The 21,078-nt window shown below is 35.2% G+C and overlaps 7 protein-coding genes and 1 non-coding gene across 8 annotated transcripts; 3 read left to right on the top strand and 5 right to left on the bottom strand.

Moving 5' to 3' along the window:
* Positions 1-65: 65 nt before the first annotated feature.
* NCAS0Btrna8T lies at positions 66-138 on the bottom strand. The gene has a single exon. It is a non-coding gene; the product is annotated as a tRNA-Thr (tRNA).
* Positions 139-387: 249 nt separating this feature from the next.
* Positions 388-3,171, top strand: PHO87 (SPX domain-containing inorganic phosphate transporter; the record flags this gene model as incomplete). Its single annotated transcript, XM_003675260.1, has 1 exon — positions 388-3,171. The coding sequence occupies one exon, from the start codon at positions 388-390 to the stop codon at positions 3,169-3,171; it is 2,784 nt and encodes a 927-aa protein (XP_003675308.1).
* Positions 3,172-3,258: 87 nt separating this feature from the next.
* On the bottom strand, positions 3,259-4,278 carry RBK1 (putative ribokinase; the record flags this gene model as incomplete). Its single annotated transcript, XM_003675259.1, has 1 exon — positions 3,259-4,278. The coding sequence occupies one exon, from the start codon at positions 4,276-4,278 to the stop codon at positions 3,259-3,261; it is 1,020 nt and encodes a 339-aa protein (XP_003675307.1).
* A 249-nt stretch (positions 4,279-4,527) lies between these two features.
* On the top strand, positions 4,528-5,730 carry RRP43 (exosome non-catalytic core subunit RRP43; the record flags this gene model as incomplete). Its single annotated transcript, XM_003675258.1, has 1 exon — positions 4,528-5,730. The coding sequence occupies one exon, from the start codon at positions 4,528-4,530 to the stop codon at positions 5,728-5,730; it is 1,203 nt and encodes a 400-aa protein (XP_003675306.1).
* Positions 5,731-5,927: 197 nt separating this feature from the next.
* ELO2 (fatty acid elongase ELO2) lies at positions 5,928-6,971 on the bottom strand (the record flags this gene model as incomplete). Its single annotated transcript, XM_003675257.1, has 1 exon — positions 5,928-6,971. One exon carries the CDS (start codon positions 6,969-6,971, stop codon positions 5,928-5,930), a length of 1,044 nt encoding a protein of 347 aa, XP_003675305.1.
* A 299-nt stretch (positions 6,972-7,270) lies between these two features.
* Positions 7,271-11,155, bottom strand: SNT1 (Snt1p; the record flags this gene model as incomplete). The annotated part of the gene is made up of 1 exon (XM_003675256.1): positions 7,271-11,155. One exon carries the CDS (start codon positions 11,153-11,155, stop codon positions 7,271-7,273), a length of 3,885 nt encoding a protein of 1,294 aa, XP_003675304.1.
* A 1,404-nt stretch (positions 11,156-12,559) lies between these two features.
* BPH1 (Bph1p) lies at positions 12,560-18,979 on the bottom strand (the record flags this gene model as incomplete). Its single annotated transcript, XM_003675255.1, has 1 exon — positions 12,560-18,979. One exon carries the CDS (start codon positions 18,977-18,979, stop codon positions 12,560-12,562), a length of 6,420 nt encoding a protein of 2,139 aa, XP_003675303.1.
* A 1,242-nt stretch (positions 18,980-20,221) lies between these two features.
* RPS14A (40S ribosomal protein uS11) lies at positions 20,222-20,917 on the top strand (the record flags this gene model as incomplete). Its single annotated transcript, XM_003675254.1, has 2 exons — positions 20,222-20,231; positions 20,514-20,917. The coding sequence occupies 2 exons, from the start codon at positions 20,222-20,224 to the stop codon at positions 20,915-20,917; spliced, it is 414 nt and encodes a 137-aa protein (XP_003675302.1).
* Positions 20,918-21,078: the final 161 nt, after the last annotated feature.

The raw sequence follows: 21,078 nt of genomic DNA, 5'->3' as shown, positions 1-21,078 counted from the left end.
ACACTCATTTGTTCTTCAAACGATCAGAATTTGCCAAATACAAATGGAAATCAAAAAAAGATAAATGCTTCCAACCAGATTTGAACTGATGATCTCCACATTACTAGTGTGGCGCCTTACCAACTTGGCCATAGAAGCTATTTTTTCGAAAAAAAAAGATTTTTCACATTTTAAAACTCCAGATTCCACGGCTTGAAACGAAACCCCGCGGTTTTTAAAATTCCTTAACAATTACATTTTTTGCCCAGATCCAATTGTCCATGACTTGCCATTTTCCATTGCTTCAGCATCTTCAATATTTGAATCTTTTTCAAAAACTATAAGAAGATAATTGACTGTTACTATATCGAAGAGGTCGCATTAACTCTTTGACATATCAAAAAGATCATGAGATTCTCTCATTTTTTAAAGTACAATGCGGTCCCTGAATGGCAGAGTCATTACATGAATTACAATGAGCTGAAAAATCTAATTTACACTTTGCAAACTGATGAATTGAAAGATACGATACCAGCCACACCTGAGCAATTTGAAGCAAAAAAAGATGATGTCAATGAAACGACATTATCTAAGATCGGAGACCCTGGATCTTCTTCAAAGACTAAGGAGAAAGTGAACTTCGCCACTAAATTGAAACAAACATTCTTCAAGAAGAAGAAGCATGATAACTCAAACAACGATGTAGAGGCAGGTGAAGGGAATGACAATGCAGTTTATGAAATGGGGGACTATTCCAAGACGTCATCAAAACCAGTTGATAGACTAAAAAAGCCAAAAGGTAAGTTTTTTGAATCAGGTTCAGCTTCAATATCAAGTGATGACAGGACGTTATTTAGCTCATATGATGCGTTTGTCGCCAATTTAGAAGATGAAAAGGTCAAAGTAGACGACTTTTATAAGAGAATGGAGGCAAAATTCTATGAAAGATTGGACAATTTAATTAAAGATTTAGAACAGGAAGGTGTCACGCATTTAAATGAAAGGTTTTTTCCATCAGAACAGCTGGAAAGCCATGGTGATCTACCAAGTGATGTGAATAATGTATCAAATATCGAATCCATTGAAAACCGTCTTTCAACAAGAAGCAGCGAATTGCGTAGCCGTTATGACTTGTCGGAGGAAGACTTGGATGAAGATGATGAAGTTGATATATTCGATGAAACGGCAGACAATACTGCGTTATTAAACTATTCCCAATTTAACATTAAGTCTCAAAAAAAATCGTTATTGAAACAATCTATTGTCAATTTGTTCATTGACTTATCTCAATTGAAATCTTTCATTGAATTAAATAAAATGGGATTTTCAAAGATAACAAAGAAAGGGGATAAAGTTCTTCATCTACATACAAGAACTGAACTAATTGAATCTAACTCATTCTATGAAGACACATACATTTTCAAGCAAGAAACATTGGATATACTGAACTCCAAAATTTCTCAATTGATTAAATTCTATGCGATAATAAAAGGCCAACCATCAAATATTGAAGGCTGTAAACAAGAATTAAAATCATTTTTACATGATCATATAGTGTGGGAGAGGAGCAACACTTGGAAGGATATGCTAGGGCTGCTATCACAAAATAAAGACATTCAAACCGATGTAGATGATGCTGAAAAGCAAAAGGAGAAGGAAAAATTAAATATTGAATATTATAGCTGGAATTTACCAAAACCCATAAATTTGAAATATTTCACAGTCACACAACTTTCGGTTCCCAAGTTGTTTTTCACTTGGAAAAGTTTCAAGATTAGCTTTATTATAACAGTTACAGGTGTACTACTTGGTATTAAAACGTTTAATGATCCGGTTGAAGGTAGATGTATGGCCCTAGTCGAATGTGTGGCATTCTTATGGGCAAGTGAGGCTATACCGTTGCATGTTACAGCTCTTTTGGTGCCGCTACTTACTGTACTTTTCAAAGTTCTAAAAAATGATGATGGTTCTGTTATGGGTGCAGCCTCGGCCTCCTCTAAGATTTTGGCTGCTATGTGGTCATCAACTATTATGATTTTACTAGCAGGTTTCACATTAGGTGCTGTGCTATCTGAGTATGATATTGCAAAAGTGTTAGCCTCTTGGTTACTAGCAATGGCTGGGACCAAACCAAGATATGTCTTATTGATGGCAATGGGAGTTGTTTTCTTTTTATCGATGTGGATTTCAAATGTGGCCTCTCCAGTTCTTACATATTCTTTGTTATCTCCTTTATTGGATCCATTAAGTGAGTCTTCGCCATTTGCAAAGGCTTTAGTTATGGGAGTAGCATTATCTGCAGATATTGGTGGTATGGCTTCTCCGATCTCTTCACCCCAAAATATTATATCAATGCAATATTTGAAACCTTATGGAATAGGTTGGGGTCAATTTTTTGCAGTTGCCTTACCATCTGGTGTATTGGCTATGTTGTTTTCATGGGGATTGATGTGCTTAACCTTTAAAGGTTTCAATAAAACAAAACTAGAAAAATTTATACCAATAAGGACGCGATTCACTATAAAACAATATTACATTATATTTGTGACCATTGGTACAATTATCTTATGGTGTGTTGAAGGTCAAATTGAAGGTGCATTTGGGTCATCAGGTCAAATTGCAGTTTTGCCAATGGTTTTATTTTTTGGTACAGGTTTATTAACTACCACACATTTAAACACTTTTCCTTGGTCTATTGTCATTTTAGCCATGGGTGGTATTGCATTGGGTGAAGCTGTTTCGTCCTCAGGACTGTTGGTTACTATAGCCACAGCCCTACAAAAGAAAATTGAAAATGATGGTGTCTTCGCCATTCTTTGTATCTTCGGTATATTAATGCTAGTTGTTGGTACGTTTGTCTCTCATACAGTCTCTGCCATTATTATTATCCCATTGGTGCAGCAAGTGGGTGATTCACTAGACAATCCAAAGGCTGCACCAACCTTGGTTTTTGGATGTGCATTACTGGCATCATGTGGTATGGGGCTGGCCAGTTCCGGTTTCCCTAACGTTACAGCAATTTCAATGGTAGATAAAAAGGGTGATAGATACTTAACTGTGAACACGTTTATCAGTAGAGGTATACCTGCATCAATTTTGGCATTTTTGTGTGTGATTACATTAGGGTATGGTATAATGATTTCTGTATTGAAAGGTGTGCCACCCGGCACTGTTGTTGATACAGGAAGCTAGTTAATACAATAAAGGTGTATACATTACTATTTAATTTAAAGATTCATATTTACACATATATGATTATACATTGAAAATATCCAATGTTCAATGCTTCTCCTTGACTTGCAATGAAAATAAAACATCATTGAATCTTGGAATACTTTCAGCAGCACCTCTCTTTTGTATGGCTAAAGAACTTGCTTTTGTTGAAAACGTCATCGCAGATTCCAGTGGTTGATTTTGATAGAGTTGAGTGACGATTGATCCTAAAAACGTATCACCAGCACCGGTAGTATCAACTACACTTTTTACTTTTGCTGCTGGAACATATCCAACCTTTAGATGGTTCTTTGAACAAAAGAGGGCACCTTTGGAACCCAATGTAATAATGACAATTGCAGATTTACGTTGATTAACAAGGTTTTTTTGGAACTCTTGACAAATCATTTCATAACCTTTAACGAAATCGCCAGCGATACGTTCTTCATAATATTTGATCTGTTCTTCATCATATATAGTTTTCACAATTTGAAGTGCTTCAATTTCATTAACTACTAAAACATCGATAAGCTCCCAATCCTTTTCGTCTAATGGTTGAAATGGTGATGGGTTAAACACAATTTCATGACTTGATCGATTTTCATGCAGCCAATGAACTACTGATGCTGGATTTGGGATTTCTTGTTGAAAAACAACAACTTCCTTCTCTTGACCAGAAATTTCAGGAAAAATTCTATTCAATTGCTCATTTGTAAAAGTTGTTTTACCATTAGCACCTGCCGTAATGATGATCCTATTCTGACCCTCTTTTTCCTCTACAATAATTGTTGCTACACCGGTTTCAACCCCAGGTAATGAGCCGACTTGCGAAACGTCAACATCATTATCCCTTAAGATTTTAATTAATTGTTCTCCAAAAGAATCGTCACCGACATTCCCAACCATCCTTACAGGATAGTTGTAATCATCATCCCTCATTCTAGCAGTAGCAATAGTCTGGTTTAGTCCTTTCCCTCCGGCATGAGTCTCGAACCTATTTGCTCTAAACGTTTCTCCGGGACCTGGAATTCTATCTGTATAAGTGACCAGATCGTAATTTAATGAACCTACCACGGTAATACCCATGTTTCCAATCTACTGTTTAATTTTAATTGTTCTTAAACTCTCGCAATCTCTTTAAAAATTGGTGTTTTATATATTTAAAAGATCTCCTCAATTCAATCTTGAACTTTTCCTGCAAGTTCCTGCCATGCACATTGAAATTCATGCAAAATCAAAAAATGGAAATTCTAAAAATTTTCAAACATTTACAATAGAGCTCATCCATTACAAAAAGCCATACTAAGAAACAGATAGAAAATCATCATTAAGAGAATGACTGACGTTCAAGAAACCATAGAAGTGCACCCTATCACTTTTCCTCCAGAAGTGCTAGCACGTATCTCGCCTGAATTATCATTACAGAGACATCTAGCGTTGGGATTCCGCCCGTCGTTGAGAGCATTTGATGAGTTTAGAGATGTGCAGATAAATGAGGATTCCCTATCACATTTTAATGGAACTGATGAAATGAAGTTGGACACCTCTAATAATATCTTGGGTTCTAATGTTCTGAAAAGTGGAAAGACATTTGTTATAACATCGATTACTGGTGGTATTGTGGAAGACACGAGTTCTTCCATCAATGAAGACGACATTGGCGAGGAGGAATTGAGAGAAATGGTGAACTCTAATGATAAATTATCAGAGTTTGCAACTGTATATCCTGTGGTAGAAGTGGAAAGGGGTAGAGCTGGTGCTTGCACTGACGAGGAAATGACAATTTCCCAAAAATTGCATGATTGTTTATTGCACTCGAGACTTATCTCTAAGAGAGCCTTGAAGGTTAAAGCTGGTGTTCGTCTAACTGATAATGAGGGTAAAACAGAAATTTTATACCCAGATGAGATTGTTGCAAATGAAAAAGAATCAGAAGAAGAATCAGCGTATGCTCAAATTGCACCAAAGAAGAAATGGTCTTATGTTCTATATGCGAAAATTGTCGTGTTTAGTCGTACTGGTCCTGTCTTTGACCTTTGCTGGAACTCCTTAATTTATGCCCTTCAAAGTACTAGACTTCCAAGGGCGTTTATAGACGAGCGTGCTACAGATTTGAGAATGACGGTGAGGACGAAAGGAAGAAGTACAACTATTAGAGAGACTTATGATCTAATGTGTGATCCTGAAAAATCGTTGGACTTGAATATTAACAAATCCAATATAGCATATGCATCTAATTTTGGTATTATTGATCTTGATCCAGAAGCTGCGTTAGAACAATCTGAAAATGAAGATGATGAAGATGAGGACACAAATATGGATGTGGATGAAGTTAAGTCCGTCTTTCTGGCGGATTTGGACACAGAAGCCGAGGAGACAAGTATTCGATCAACAATATCGATAATCAATGATAAAAATGGTAAATTCAAACATATAAGTTTAGTAGGAGGGGGTAGTAAAATAACGCCAGATATGATTAAGAAAGCATTAATTTTATCTAAGGAAAGATCTACAGACCTAGCATCTAAAATAAAATAAGGCATTTACGATTACGGAAAGAGGTAAAATGGATTTATTTTTCTGTTTAATTTCAATTACATAAATTAAAGATCCGTAATATACAATAATTAACACAAATATGTTATACATATAGTTATATCAATTACAATAGTGAAAATAATAAAGCACTGTCATGATTCAGTGAGGAAGAATGAAACTGTCCATAATGACTTCATTCACTTTCTTCTTCTGGCGGTAGCCTTTGGTGAAGGGGAAGGAGTTTGAACGTTCTTTAGGTCAACGTTAACATATTCATTAACCTTAGCGGCAACACCCCCATGGGCTCTCTTGACGACTCTACTTGTCTTAGTACCTTTACGCTTGTAAACATCAATGTAGAATGCAATAAATAAGACCAAGTAAGAGGAGATAATAGCACAGCCAGCAAATGTAGCAGTGGTGGAACCCACACAGTCACCACAATGGGGGATACTTGGGAAATATAGATGAGCAGCCTTTTGGTAAACTGCGAAATAAATGAATGCAATGTCCAAGATGAATTGAATGATTTGGAATCTGGTAACCCATTCCTTCCACCAGACTCTAATTCCTCTAGCGGCCAAAAAGTAATACCAGTACATGACAACATGGACACCCAAGTTTAATGTAATTGGGACCCAAGAGATGGAGGTGGTACCGGTAAGTTGGGTGTAGCATAATAGAGCAGTTGCACCATGATGATAAGTATGCAAAAAAGTCAGTTTTTTGTGTTTTAGGACTAAGAAAATAGTGTCAGTAAATTCAATAAATTTAACAATGTAATTCAAGTAGTAAAGTGTAACCATTGGTTGCGTCCATGCACCAATATCACAAATGGCAAAGTATAACCCATGTTCAGAAATCATTGGAACTAGCTGTTCAACCATCAACACCAATAGAGTCATGGAAAGAGAGGTTAAAAACAAGTTGTGGATTTGGAAGGAACCATTTAATTTGAATGGTTTCGTGTTTCTTAGAGCGAATCTACCACCAAAGATAATAACATAATAAGCAGCAATTGTGTATAGAACTGGTGGTAACGTACTCAATGGGAGTTCACCAACAACAAATTCAAATTGGCTAGGTATAAACTTACCTTGAGTGGCAAGAGTAACGACATGATCGAAAGTTTCCCATAAATTGCAGTTAAAGAAAATATGGTCAACGGTAGGAACGTAATCGTGCAAGACTGGATAACGTTCGAATAAAGGAGCGGCGTATTGGGTTAACACAGAATTCATTATTAACCTTTGGCGAAGCGAACTGGTCTATTTCTCTTTCTCTGGATCAATTGGGGGGAGTTGCAACCGTGAATGACAATGTCAATGGTAGTTAAAGTAAATACGCGAAAAATCTTAGTATATTATTCACATTCAACGAACTTTTTTGGACGTCAAAAACATCGGCAAACAAAGCCTAACACCGAACGCGTTATGTAAGCAGGATTGTGACACAAATAAATTTTATATACAAATTCGTAATATTACAACATCTTTCTATTTAGTATATAAGAGACTACAAGCAGATATGGGTAACGTTTCTAATTGTGGCTGGTTGGTGGGGCGTTGCCACGGTTAGAATTGTCATTGGGGAGAAGTGATGACATGTTTTCAGGGGCAGATGCAACTGCCGCCAAAGCAGCTAAGGGGTCATTGGCAAAATTAATTCCTTGTGGTGCCATTGCTGAAGGAATTGCGGTCTGTAAAGGTTGGTATGGCAGCTCTCCAGTTGGTTGAGTAATTTGTCTCCGCACTTCCATATTCGTCATCGGATGGTGAATGGTGGATTGCTTTACTTCAGGGTTCAAAATTGCTGATAAAGAACTCGTTCTTGGTTCGTGATTAAGTGTAGACAGACCTTGAATTATCACCCTATCTCCATTAGAAGAAGGTAATGCCGGTTCTGTGGGCTTGAATACAGGTAAATGAAACGAATCCGATTGCTTGCTATCGGCATTCAAAATACTTTGGATTGAATTAACATTAGCAGCGGATGTAGAACTCCCCGTACGACCCGATTCTGTAACAGTCGGTAATGGATTAGTGACATTACTACTTGGAACGGGTGTCATATGTGGAACGTTAGTAGCTTGCTGCTGAGAAACATTCAATGGGAAACTTGGCTCGTGCGATTGTAATTGAATAGATGGTAATCTAGGTGGAGGTAAAGCTGTACTTGGTGTAGTGACTACCGAAAAGGAGTCTCTGCCAATCTCCGAGTGGAAAGGGTTGGTTGGAGTTCCAGCACCTTGCGAATACCTATGATCAAGATCTGACTGATTTCCAAAAAAATGTAATGCAGGCCTTTGTTGAGGGGGGATCCCTGAAGAAAGAGTTGGGAGCATCTGTTCAGGCTGTAATAACATTTGTGATTGATGTACCGATCCAGATCTAATTGCATTTCTCCTATTGTCAGCATCTTCTACCAAAAGTTTCCAACCAAAATGTGCAGAATTTCTTTGATAATAATTTCTTACCATCGTAGTTGATTTGCTACCGATTTTTTGAGAAATAAGGGACCACTGTGAGCCAAATTCTTTCAATAGTTCTGGGAATGCATACGCTTCTCTTACACTCCAATAACTGGATTTATGATCAGGGTTTGGTTTCTGCTTCTTCTTTTGCCCATTTTCATCCAAATGGCTATTTATTTCATCCATATTCTCAATACTTTGACTGTTGTCATGTCCTAATGGTTGAATTGGTTCCTGTTCCTTAATTTGTGATTGGTCAACGGTTAGATGAGGTGTCTTATCGTCAACGATCTTCGAATGTGTGTCTGAAACAGTGTCATTAAAGTCGGGAGATGTCGCATCTTTTTCCTCATCTTCAATATCACTTTCATTTATAGTATCGTTAGAAAATTGGCTGGTGGCTGATGGTGCATGAACAAGTTGTGGATCCTGGACTAAAATGTTTCGGGATTCAAGAAGAGATTGTTTGGTTACCACGATTTCTTCCATCTTCTTAGGTGATTCAGTTTCTTCCACATGGTTTTGCACCGGCACTATTTCTTGAGTATCGTCATTTCTATGCGTACTATCGTCTCTAATTTCAGGTGCAGTTGCTACAGCTTCTTTATCTGAATCATGATCAAGCAATAGCGAGTCATTTTCTTCCAATACCCCTTTTTTCTTGCGACGCTTGGCGGCTGTCGTGCTCTTTCTTTTCTTGTTCTTTTCTAGAAGCAAACTCTTGTAATCCACCATTTTCTTGGTTCTGTAGTAATGTAAAACACATTCTTCGGGAGTTCTCAAACCGCCCATATGATGAGATATCTTCCCAAACTTCTTTGGATGCATTAAATAACCGTCAACAAATAATTCGTGTTCATTATCTGTGAAAGTATCAACACCGTCCTTCAATATTCTTGAAGCCCATTTATCTTTTTCCGTAACAAGATTGTTAACATCTTTGAAATTAATAGTAAACTTGTCCAAGGGGTTTATTATTTGAGTTGGGATAATAGCAGCGGCCTGATGATGCTTGTAATCTGGATCAATTTGGAGTAAAACATTTTCCATTTCATCATCATCTACAAAATCAGCTCTATTTCTTCTTCGATTGGCGGTTTGATTTTTCTCCTCTTCCAATTCTTTCTCTTTTTTCTCCTTTAACTCTTGTTCTTCCTTTAACTTTAACTTCATTTCAATTTCTTCACTTCTCAATTCATTACTCATTGCATCCATGGTGGAACAATCGGTTTCCCATCGAGCCTCAAAATCAAAATATTTTTTTTTTAAATCTAAACCTTTCCAGAAATCATATCTCTTGATATGGGATATTCCACGAGAAAGTGTAGTTCTTATTGATTGTTTATAAACCAACATGTTGGTTTCAATAAATGGATATTCTTTAATAGAAAAAATGGGATCGGTTAAACGATATTTTTGCCTCGAAATGACCTCTGATCTTTTTCGGTTCTTCAACTCCCATAATTTCGTCTCGACTTCTGTTAATGGAAAAATGCATGAAGTAATTGGCTTGATTGGTTCACTATATGGTATCGTAACACTTTGAAAGGCCAATGCTGAAATGTTAGTTTTCAATTGCTTAGGATCATGGATGTATTCGTACTCTTCTACTGGTCGTGCAATAACTTCTTTTGATATCTTGTTTTCTCTTGTCCCTTTAACTGTTTCATCATCTCGTTGTTTTAAAGAGGAAAATTTATCCTCATTAGAGTATGATGGCGATAATTGTTGAAAATTAGAAGGAGCAGACCACATACCTGATATTTGCTTCTCCTTTTGTGATTTTTCGTTTGAAGTGTGCATGAGCTTGTTTTGGTGATTTTCCTTAAAAGGTTCCTTTGTTGGTTTAGGTTCCTCCTCCTTCAATGTTTTCACTTTCTTAAAATCGCTTGCAGCTTTATGCTCAGTTTCTCTTGTTGTCCTTGGTACAGAATTAAATAAACTTGATCCCAAAGAATGTGGATTGGAACTTGAATTGAATGAAGCATGATGTTTATGAGTCTCCTTATGAGCTTTGTATGATTGTTGATCTTTGTTAAAGTGTTCATTGGACACCCTTCTGTTTCTATCTTCGTTGTTTCCAATGTGGTTTGTTTCAACTTCCGTAGAAGTCGATTCGATTAAAGAACGTTTATGGTTTTTCAAAATAGTTGGTTGAGAAGTTGATGTAGTTGAAGAAGATATATTATAATTTGACATATCTGGTTTTGTTGATGCTCCATGTGATTTCCATGTATTACTTCTAGAATAATAATTAGGAATATTATTAGGGTTTTGGATGGAATTTTGAGAAATGGTTGAGTTCTCTTTTATATCGTGATGGGTTCGTTGTAATGCTTCGTTATTGTTTAATTCAGAGGACGATGCCATCCTTTGTCTCTTCATTGGATGCTGCTGTGTTAACAGAGGAGAAGATGAAGGTGAGATGCTAACTCCTCGAACAGATGATGATGCAGGAGTTTGGCTGGAAGTAGATTGTATGGTGTACCTGTTCAGGGTGCTACCTGAATATCGTGAGCGGATTGGCTTAACATTATTTATTGTAGTAGAATCAATGGGTTTCGATATTGGTGGTGGTGCATACACTGGTGGTGCCTCCAACGAAGAATTATATCGACTTGTGGAACCTCTATTTGGAGGCACTTGAGGTTTGAATTGGGAAGCCGAAGCAGGTCTTATGGATGAGTTTGGATCATAACGTGATTGTCTTTTAGAGTCTGAACTGTTTCCATTCGATGTTGTTGACAGTGCCGGTTGAGAAGTTGGTTTAATAGACTGGGTAGACGGCAGACTTGCTGGATTCTCAGGATTCGGTTGAGGGAAAAATCCAGGAGTGGAGTTAGAATAGCTTTTCCTAGGATAAGACGTCGTATGCCTTCGATTAGGGTTGTTTGAATAATAGTATCTCTTCTTGTCACTCAGTCCACGAGGAGGACCTGGAGGATACCCCATTTTTGGAACACACTTATTTATTGATAGGAATTGCTTTAATATTCAATAAACGTGCTCAGTTTATTTGTTAATCTTATGGAATTGTTCAGCTTTGATGAATAAGCGGCGACAAATGCAGGATTCTGATTGAACGACAGTGTGAGCGCTATCAAGAAATATTCAATCAAGTCTAGTGATATAGCCCTTGTCCAGTGTGACTAACAATTGTTTTGTCTAAGGGTATCGATACTTTGTTTGTGAATGTTGTTGATGTTGTTTTTCTCATCTTGTTCTTTCCATTTCGCATTTTAAAATAACTGGATATTGAAACTTTTGACGTGGAAAGTGATGTTTTTTACGATAATAAAGAATTGAATATTCTCCCCATTGGGAATGTCGTACTGGTTTTTAGAGAAGACTGGGAAAGCTTTAATTGTACGTGACTCACCTTACCTGTCTTTCTCTTAAAGGTTGTTAAAAAAAATATTTAATAAATTTATATAATTTATTGTTTGTTGTCTGGATTTGAATTATTAGAAAATTAATTATTATTATGAAGAAAAGTAAATAAAATATTCGTAAAAGTAGTTGGTTTTTCATATTTCTAAATTCGAGTATCTTCAACCCAATTGAAGGCATAATACCTCCATGTTTTAATCATCTTGTATTTTATTTATTGCTAATTAATTACCCGTACTTGTAAATCCGTTTATGGAGAATTTTAGTCACTTAACTAAACGAGCGAATGTGACATGAAAAAGGTGAAGATGGATTACTTTCTTGATCACCGCTATTTAACTAAGGCTAACCTCAAAATTTATAAACTGAATACACTATGGAGGGGGGCTTCCAATAATTGATACGTCTCACCTGCCAAAAATAGTTCTCAAAAAAATGGGATGTCTTGCAAATTTGGCATGAGCTCGTTTTAATAATACTCCAAGATTGCTTTTCAATACTATACTAGTTCCAATCAGAACAAATGGTAAATCCGTATTGTTTAAAAATATAATTCAGGTTCTAATTAACACAATATAACTCGAAATAAAGTTTCATAATCTTGAAACTCAATCGGATCTTCATTTTTCGAAATTTTTTTATATCTCTATAAGTTACTGATATTCAATTAATAAATCCTTGAACAGGGACTATAGTGGTAGTATTTTTATTTCTTTCCACTAAATCTTCATCTATCTGAGTCATTGACTGGTCCTGCTTCCTGTTCTTGGATGAAAAAAAGTATAGATCTCTGTATCGATTAAAGCTTGAATAGTATTTTTAGCCTTGTGGGCAAGTAATAATGCTAACAAATCTCTTTTATACTTACATAGTCCAGAAAAATTCAAGATGTTTCATTTCTGTTACCAGTTTTGTGTAGTTATGTATTTAATAAAACTAAAGATAGTATTCAGATCTTGCTTGAACTTACCAGAGGTATAGCCTCCCACCACTATCGCCAGCAACAACCTCCACTTTAATACTTTCCGTTTTATGAAGAATCTTATATCCTTCTAACTGTATTCTAACACATGCTTTTAGACATGTAAGCTCAATGCCATCTGAAATACGAAGATCCTTCAAAAAATTCAATCCCCAGCTGTCATTCTTTAATCTTAATTCATATATCTCAATAAACCCTCCTGAAAATCCGAGCAATAAAATTTCATGCTCTGCCCAATAAATATGTTTCTGGTAAGCCATGTCGTTAGTTCTAAAGTTCAGAAATCCTACTGTTGAAACTTTCTTATGCGGCTCAAATTGTTCACTTAAATATATGTCACCATTTAAATTATAAATTCTTAGCTCATTCTTGAAAGTTACTATGCTGACAGTACCTAATTTTTCAGATATTGCAATTTTGGAAGCAGAAGAGGAGAATCTTCGTATTGGTTGATAATTCATCATATCCCAGAGCATCACTTTTCCTGAAGAATCCAAAGTCAAAAGGCTATTCAGATCTGGGTACAGTTGCATATCCTTGATTTCGCATATATGGCAGTAAAGACTGCCCAGTTGTACCAGTATATTACCGTTTGCCAAATTTTGTAATTTCCATATTTTGATCAGCCCATTTTCGTCCCCAGTTAGAAAGATATACTTTGAGATGGATAAGAAAGAAGTAATTGCGCACGTATGTAAATTCCTCCATGTTAGGTTGTCCAAAGTTAATGAGGATGGTGACTGTAACTTTATTGAAAGATTCAGGGAGTTATTTGGTATGTTCAAAAATGGAAAGCCATCATATTGTGGATTACTCTTGGTATTGCTTTTCTGATATATAAACCTGATACTATTATTCGATGAACCGTTGTATTTGGATGGCACAATCTTGGCTGGTTTAGTGGATAAACGGTCCCAACAATTTGAATCTAATGTATACTTTCCTTCGAACTTTCTTTCTGGATGCGGTTCTTCAAATATTTGTAATGGGGTTTGACCAAAATTATGGATAATACCTGTTACTGCTCTTTGTTCGTTTTCATCATCAATATCCTCCAAGTTAACAGTTCCTGGATAGCTTAATCTATTAAAAACATTTACTGCTTCCACTGCCTTTTCACCCTTTTGTTTACATCCAAAAACGAGATCGATCCATTTGTGAAGGTTTCTTGACACATACGCACTTTCTAATGCTTCTCTATTCTTAGTAATAAAGATTTTTGGGTCATTTTTTGCCCATGGTGGTAATATCACATCATTGACATCTTGACCGTCCTGACCCTTACCAAAGTCAAAATTATTTATATTAGTTAAAAACTCTGGTAGAAAAAAAAACTCAGGAACTAATTCTCTTACATCTGTCGTGTTTTCAGAGGAAGCTGAACACCATGCTCGTTCAATTGAATTAAAAAGACGGTCTGGATGGCTAATATGACCATCTTGTAATAGTAGGAATGATTTCGTAAATGGCTTTAATCGAATAAGGAATGAAGACACAATCATAGCCGAAGAATAATGTGTCCCATAATGAAATGGAGGTGAAAATTTGTCGTTTAATTGTTCAAGGGCCTTATAGCGCTCTATAAACTCATTTCTTCGCTTCTCTGTCTGGGCTCCCATAGGTTTTGACAAATCCCTAAAGGTCTTGGGATCATCTAAATCTAACTCAGTGCTGGTGTAATCGGCAATAACCCATGGGAAAACAGGATATTGGGTAAGATCGTTAAAGGTTCTTCCTGCCAAGGTGTTCAAAATTATAAGGTAGTAGAAGTTAGATAATAGACCCCTTTGCCATAACTTTGTTGCCTCTAATTCCTCTGTCAAATCTGAACTTGAGGAAAGAACATTCTTAACTTTAGACGTCAAACTAAGTTTGGAAATTCCATTTCTAGAACCAATAAGCGAATTATTAGACTTTAGATCACGAAGAGCGTTGAAGAAGATAGGATCAACATTCTTGTTCTTTGGCAATTTATTTAGATAGTGATAGACCTCATCCCTAGGAGCACTTGAATTAAAGCTGAAGAAACAATTCACTTTGTTTTCAAAAAGGATTTCAATGGCGATATCACGTAATAGAAATGGTTTTTTAATTATAAACGTCATTTCAGAAAGTTCCCATCTATAAACGTCCCGGTTCACCACAATATCCTCTTTTACGTTATTTGATCCCCTTATTAATTTGGAGTTAATGTCACGTTTTCCTTCTGGGACATCTGTCAACTTAACTATGGCTTGACGATCTTTCGAGTAGTAGTAATTACCAACAAAATAGAGGTGCAAACGGCCAACAATAAGAATCCCTTCATTAACCTCTAATCCCACGATAAGACAACAATTACAAATATGTTTGATAGAGTCCGCCTTGCTCAATACCTTGAGAATATTACGATTCTTGTCCATTCTAGCCAAAGATTGTAGATCAGCTGTTTCCTCATCCAATAGTAAATCATATGATCCCAAATCACTATTGCTTCTTACAGATCTTGTTGAATTCTTAAGTTCAGTCGGATTCTTAACATCATTAGTGTTCTCGTTGGATAAATCGCTATCATGAATTTCATGGAAAGGAATCAATCTTCTCTTCCTTCTATCAGTATCTTCTGTTATATCCAATGTCCACAAGTACTTGGTTTCATCATTCCTCAGAAATGTTAATGTGTACTTGTTCTGAAATTTCAAGTGTCTTAATTTATTGTCGTTTACAAAGAATTCTTCCTCCTTGTCTGAGGTAAAGTTTGAAAGATATTTGTGGTATATTTGAAGGACTCGCTTTCCAAGAGCAGAATTTTCTTTTTGGAATGATAGGGAAGCATCCATCATTTTTTTATTAACATACACATCTGAATTTTCCTTGATAGTTAGAATATGCTCGAATAATTTGTCTTCATCTAATGGTTTCATATCACCTTTTTTAATATTTTTCATAATAAACTTTCTGAATCTTTCTTGTTGGGGCTTATCAAAGAGTAATCTTTCATTTTTAGATAAGTTACTTTGTATTTCATCATCTGTCATAGTGATTAATTTGGCAAGTATTTCATAAATGTTCTTTTCATTTGCAGAATCTATGAAGTTTGCAATATCTGCTAAATATTTCTCATTATAGAGTAAGACTGTTCTAATGCATGAAATAACCAGAACATTAGGTCCATTCTTTTCCAATTGAACGCCCAAAAAAATGAAAAGAAGTGAAATACTATCTAAATCAAAAATTCTGTTGCTTTGCTTAAACAATACTTCTTGGTTAAGAAGAATATCATTATAAAACATGTTTGATAGATTTGAATTCCATTCGATACTCCTCGAAGAAATAGCATAGAGAAAACTAAAGAATTGTGTTCTGAACACATCAATAAATTCTGTTCTTGAGAGGTTTTTGAAATGTGCGTGTGATTTAGAAAACAATGAATCTAGACACATAATTAGGCATTTACTCCATGAAATGTATGAATTCGCATTCAATTCGAGTACAGATAAATAATTTCCGTAAATGTTGAAAATATATGTAAGATTTGAGAATAAACATCCCTTTTCAGAAAGTAGGGTTGGAAACACGTCAGCAATTGCAATGTATCTTTCAAAAATGGCTGGTAAAATGAATTTTATGAATGCAAGGTCGAAATAGTTATTCTTTTTTTGTGTATAATAGTATGATGGAATAAACCCTGTTTCATTGTAGAAATTTAGAAGTGCTTCAATATATCTTTCAAATTCAGAGGTTCGCAATTCGGATAATGCCTTCGTTACATTATTCGTTATCAGTTCGTTCACTGCTTCTTTTGCTCGCATGTATATTTCGGAATTTTGTGGTTTTCCCATTGTAATGAGTAGATCTATGAGATATAGTAGTACTGTACTGAACCTAGGATCAAAAACCTTGTAATTATCTTGATTATTTTCTAAAACAATCATTTTCTCTACGATATCAGTAATATAATCATTCAGATCCATTTGGAAACTATCTTTTATATCGTTCAGAATTGCCCACTCTAGCATTGATATTGCCAAGTACAAGAGCTCTTTCATCTCTATTATTCTAGAAGAATGTTGCTTTTTTGATTTACTCCTTATACCTAATGATGGATCGTCAGATATTTCATAACCAGTAGAATATCCATATAATATATCAATTATTGGTTCACAATAAATCATATCAACCTTTTTCATTGTACTTAAAAGTAAATCCACTCCATTGTTGGCAATAAAGCTTTCTTTCGCTGATTTATTCAGTAGTAAATATCGCAAAAGAATTTTTATTCCCTTCGTAGGGTCACCTTTACAGGCCACAATTTCTTCTAAAATCATCATTAAAAATTTGACTGATATAGATGCTGTAAATAACGCAATAAGCTTTGCATTCCCTTCATTTAAGGCATCTATGTAGATCTTGTCGATTGCTATGAGTAATGTATCAGCTGTCTCAACATGGTTGCATTTCAGTTCAAAATATGCAAAATGAATATAATATTGCAAGTTTCCCCTATCGATATTCTCTTTTAAGAGAACATGGTAAACATTAACTAGATCAGGTTGTAAATCGGTAAAATCCGAAGGTAAAATTGTAACAAGAGAATGTTGATGGTAACTTAATCTTTGTAAGATATTTATTCTATTCAAAACTTTTAAATTGAATGTTTTGAATTTGGAATTTTCTATTAAACTTACTAATTGGAAGAAAAGGAATCTAATAATTTCTACTCCAGGAAGAAGGTCTTTCCTTTGCGCAGATTGAAAGTACCATAAATTAAAATTAAGGATTAGATTTTCATAAGCCACATCATTTGTTATCAATGATGATGCGACATCAGTAAAGTTCCAACCACAATACTCTAAAAATAAATTTGAAAATTCAATTGAGAGAGGTCTTTTAAATTTTGGGATAACTCTCGTCGTCAAAATGTGAGCCAACATGGGAAAGCCAAATTCAATTTGAAACCACGAACGCAAACGAGTGTCTCTTAAAAGCACTAGTAAATGCGATATACTATCAAATAGAATATCAAAATCCGGACAATTTTCCAAATTTGTTAGGATGAGTCTCATAGCATTTATCGACATCCATATAGAAACCAAATTCGAGCCCTTATAATAGTAAATATTTCCAAACTGAATAACTTCATTATTTTGATCTTCGTTGCTTGATCGTATCCTGAAATTAGTATCTAAAGCCTCCTTTTTTATATTTCTTAAAGAAAAATCGAGCAAAAGGTTATTCGAAGATAACTGAGAAATTTGTTGTAAAAAATAAGGATATGATATCTCGTTGGTGTTTGCGGAGTGGTAAAGTTTTTCCAAAAAAGCCTCCCCATATGAACTTGCTATATTTGGAAACCTCCAAGTTTCATTTATCCCAGTATTTAACTGAGCTCCAGCTTCCAAGATTGTTCTAACAGAATATTCATTAAGAGCAATATTCCAGAACTGAAGCCTATAGAGCTTGAAAGAACATATCATTGATCCAAGTTCAAAAGTTATTGACCTCTTTGTAGATTTGCGTAAAATTGTAACTGAATTTACAAAAACTCCATCGACATAAAGGATCATCTGATCGACATTCATTGTCAATGTAATATTATAATAAACTGAAGGATGAAATTCGTATCCTTCAAAAAGCGCTAATATAAAGTTATCGTTGGAAATGCAAAATTGGCCATCTCTAATTTCTAGATAAAGACCTTTTCCAAATGTTAAAATTCTATTGGACGTAATATCATTGAACTCTATATTTAAATGGAAAGTGAATTTTTCTCTTTCTCTCGAATTAGTTGAGAATATTTTGTAAGAATTTTCAAATTGTAGAAAATTCTGAGAGAGTGGGTCAGATATTTGAGTCGCTAATGAATCTAATGTTTTTCTCAAGTATTCGTTGTTATAATTCAGATAAAGACTTAAAATGTCATCCGGTTTACAATTTGTCGATAGCATTAGCGTGTATAATTCGGTTAATTGATATCTGATTGTATGGTTACAGCACTCTGCTTTGAATAGTCTATTGTAAACGGTGGTCTTTAACAGTTCTATTTTTCCTAATTCCTGCTTGTTAATTAGTGAATAATTCGCAAGATTAATGATTATTTGAATTGCTGCTGAATATGCCTCAGAATCCCAGTTATTAGTAGTAATAATATCCACCCATTTATCTGTATCATTAAAATTGAAGTTCTTATCTTTATTTGATAATTGGAAACAATTATTTAGTTCCAAAGTAATATAATCCGCCATTCCGCAACATTTATATCCTTGTTCTGCCCCATTTTTCATACTTTTATCATTTTTCGTATAATTTGAAATGATTTCTAGTAGCTGTTCCCTTGAAGTATATTCAGAGTGGTTTTCAATTGGATTTAATATTAGGATTTCATCAAGTAATGTTGCTAATGCATCTGCTTCCTTCTTCATCATGAGGAAAATACTTGCTATGCTTACAACTGCAGCTAAACTACCTTAAACCACCAGGGTCAATGAAACGTTCTTGGAACGTTTAAATGCTAATTTTCGTTTAGATTTTCTAATATATGATGTTTGGACCTTAACAAAGGGGCCTTCTTAAATTTCAAGATTTATTCCAGATTCGAAATACCGAACCGACGCGAAAATACGACACATATTAATTTAAGCTATCTCTGACTTTACCATCAACGATGCCGAATAAGTTAGCGACACTGGATGTGGTGGTTGGAATTCAACAAAAGTATGCATAAGCTCTATTTTAAAATACTTGTATTAGGTACATAACTTTCTTTCTCATACGTGAAAAAAGTATACTGTGGAGATAAGAAGTAGTCTACAGAAAACAGGAAGGGTTGAAATGCACATTCTTGAACTGTCTTTTTATGCTTTAACTTTTTCCAATGGTATTAGAAAAGACTATATTATTCCGGCAACTGTTTTCTTTAAAAATATTTTTCAAAAGTTGGGACAGGGATTACTTCTAAGGATGTGCCAGAACTGAATCGAGATGTCTGGTTGTGGAAGTAATGTTAAATAATTTCAATCTTTTAGCGAAATAACCAAACCTCCCTTTATAATAACCTTTCATGTTTGACATATAAGAACCAGTACTATTTCAAAGCCCATTGAGGTCCACATTTATTAGATGACCAGATATGTGCAGAACATACGAGAACTACAATTTTTAAATTCACCCTCTTCCGAATTAAGTAGTAAAAGGAAACCGGTCACGTCATGGCTGGGTCACCAATTTACGAAAGTCATATATTAATGATGATAGAGAATCTGTAAATATAGCAGTTACATAAAAAAAAAGTTCATTCAAATAAACTAAATATACCCTTTTCACTTATGTTAACATCCTTTTAAAGAAGTGCGAACACCTAGAAACAGTGCTTTTGGTTATTGGTTTCCCATTGACACTCCAACACTCGAATATTTCTCGTTAAACCATTAATTTTCTGTGACTGTTTTCAAGATGTATGGGTGTTTACACCCGTTCCCAACACCAAAAATAAAATCAGAAAATATTTTGTGTTTCACCAGTTTTTTTGAAAACTTTACCGCCCGTTCACAGAGAGCACATTCGGGAATCTACCTAAGGTTATGTCTTCATGCTAGTGATAAAAGTTATCAAATTGAAATAGTGTAGTAGTCTTTACTTCAAAATTAAAGAAACTAAAGATAATCAAGATGGCTTCAGGTATGTGAACCTTCCCTAATTAAATCGAGATGATGATTACCACGACAAATCCATAAATGGCTGCCAAAATTAATGAGATGAGAACAAACAGAAAATTGCTATCGAAATGCGAGACGCTAAGATTGAGTATATCTCATGAAATCAGATAGGTTCAAGCAGTTATTAAAGATTAACCAAACTGGAGGATTGAAAGTCGAAATCGAAATTTCAAATTAAGCCGATGACAACAAGTTTACTAACATTAATAAAATCAACAATGTGTTTGATTTACATATCATATAGTCGTTCAAGCTCGTGATGCTTCCCAAGTTTTTGGTGTTGCTAGAATCTTCGCTTCTTTCAACGATACTTTCGTCCACGTTACCGATTTGTCCGGTAAGGAAACCATCTGCAGAGTTACTGGTGGTATGAAGGTTAAGGCTGACAGAGATGAATCCTCTCCATACGCTGCTATGTTGGCTGCCCAAGATGTTGCCGCTAAGTGTAAGGAAGTTGGTATTACCGCTGTCCATGTTAAAATTAGAGCTACTGGTGGTACTAGAACCAAGACTCCAGGTCCAGGTGGTCAAGCTGCTTTGAGAGCTTTGGCTAGATCCGGTTTGAGAATTGGTCGTATCGAAGATGTTACCCCAGTTCCATCTGATTCTACCAGAAAGAAGGGTGGTAGAAGAGGTAGAAGATTATGAGAAGAATATTTGTTGTTCTTGTATCTTACACTTCATATATTATCATTTAAGTAATCATTCTATTATATCGTATTATAATTACTAAATACTCAATAAAGAAATTCATTAATTAATTAACGTGTTCTTGCCGAGCTTCTCCATCCCAAAACCGTATTTGGTAT

Source organism: Naumovozyma castellii, chromosome 2 (assembly GCF_000237345.1).
Source record: "Naumovozyma castellii chromosome 2, complete genome".
NCBI classification, from domain to species: domain Eukaryota; kingdom Fungi; phylum Ascomycota; class Saccharomycetes; order Saccharomycetales; family Saccharomycetaceae; genus Naumovozyma; species Naumovozyma castellii.
The sequence above is the reverse complement of the archived record's forward strand: the minus strand, read 5'-3'. Positions and strand labels throughout refer to the sequence as shown.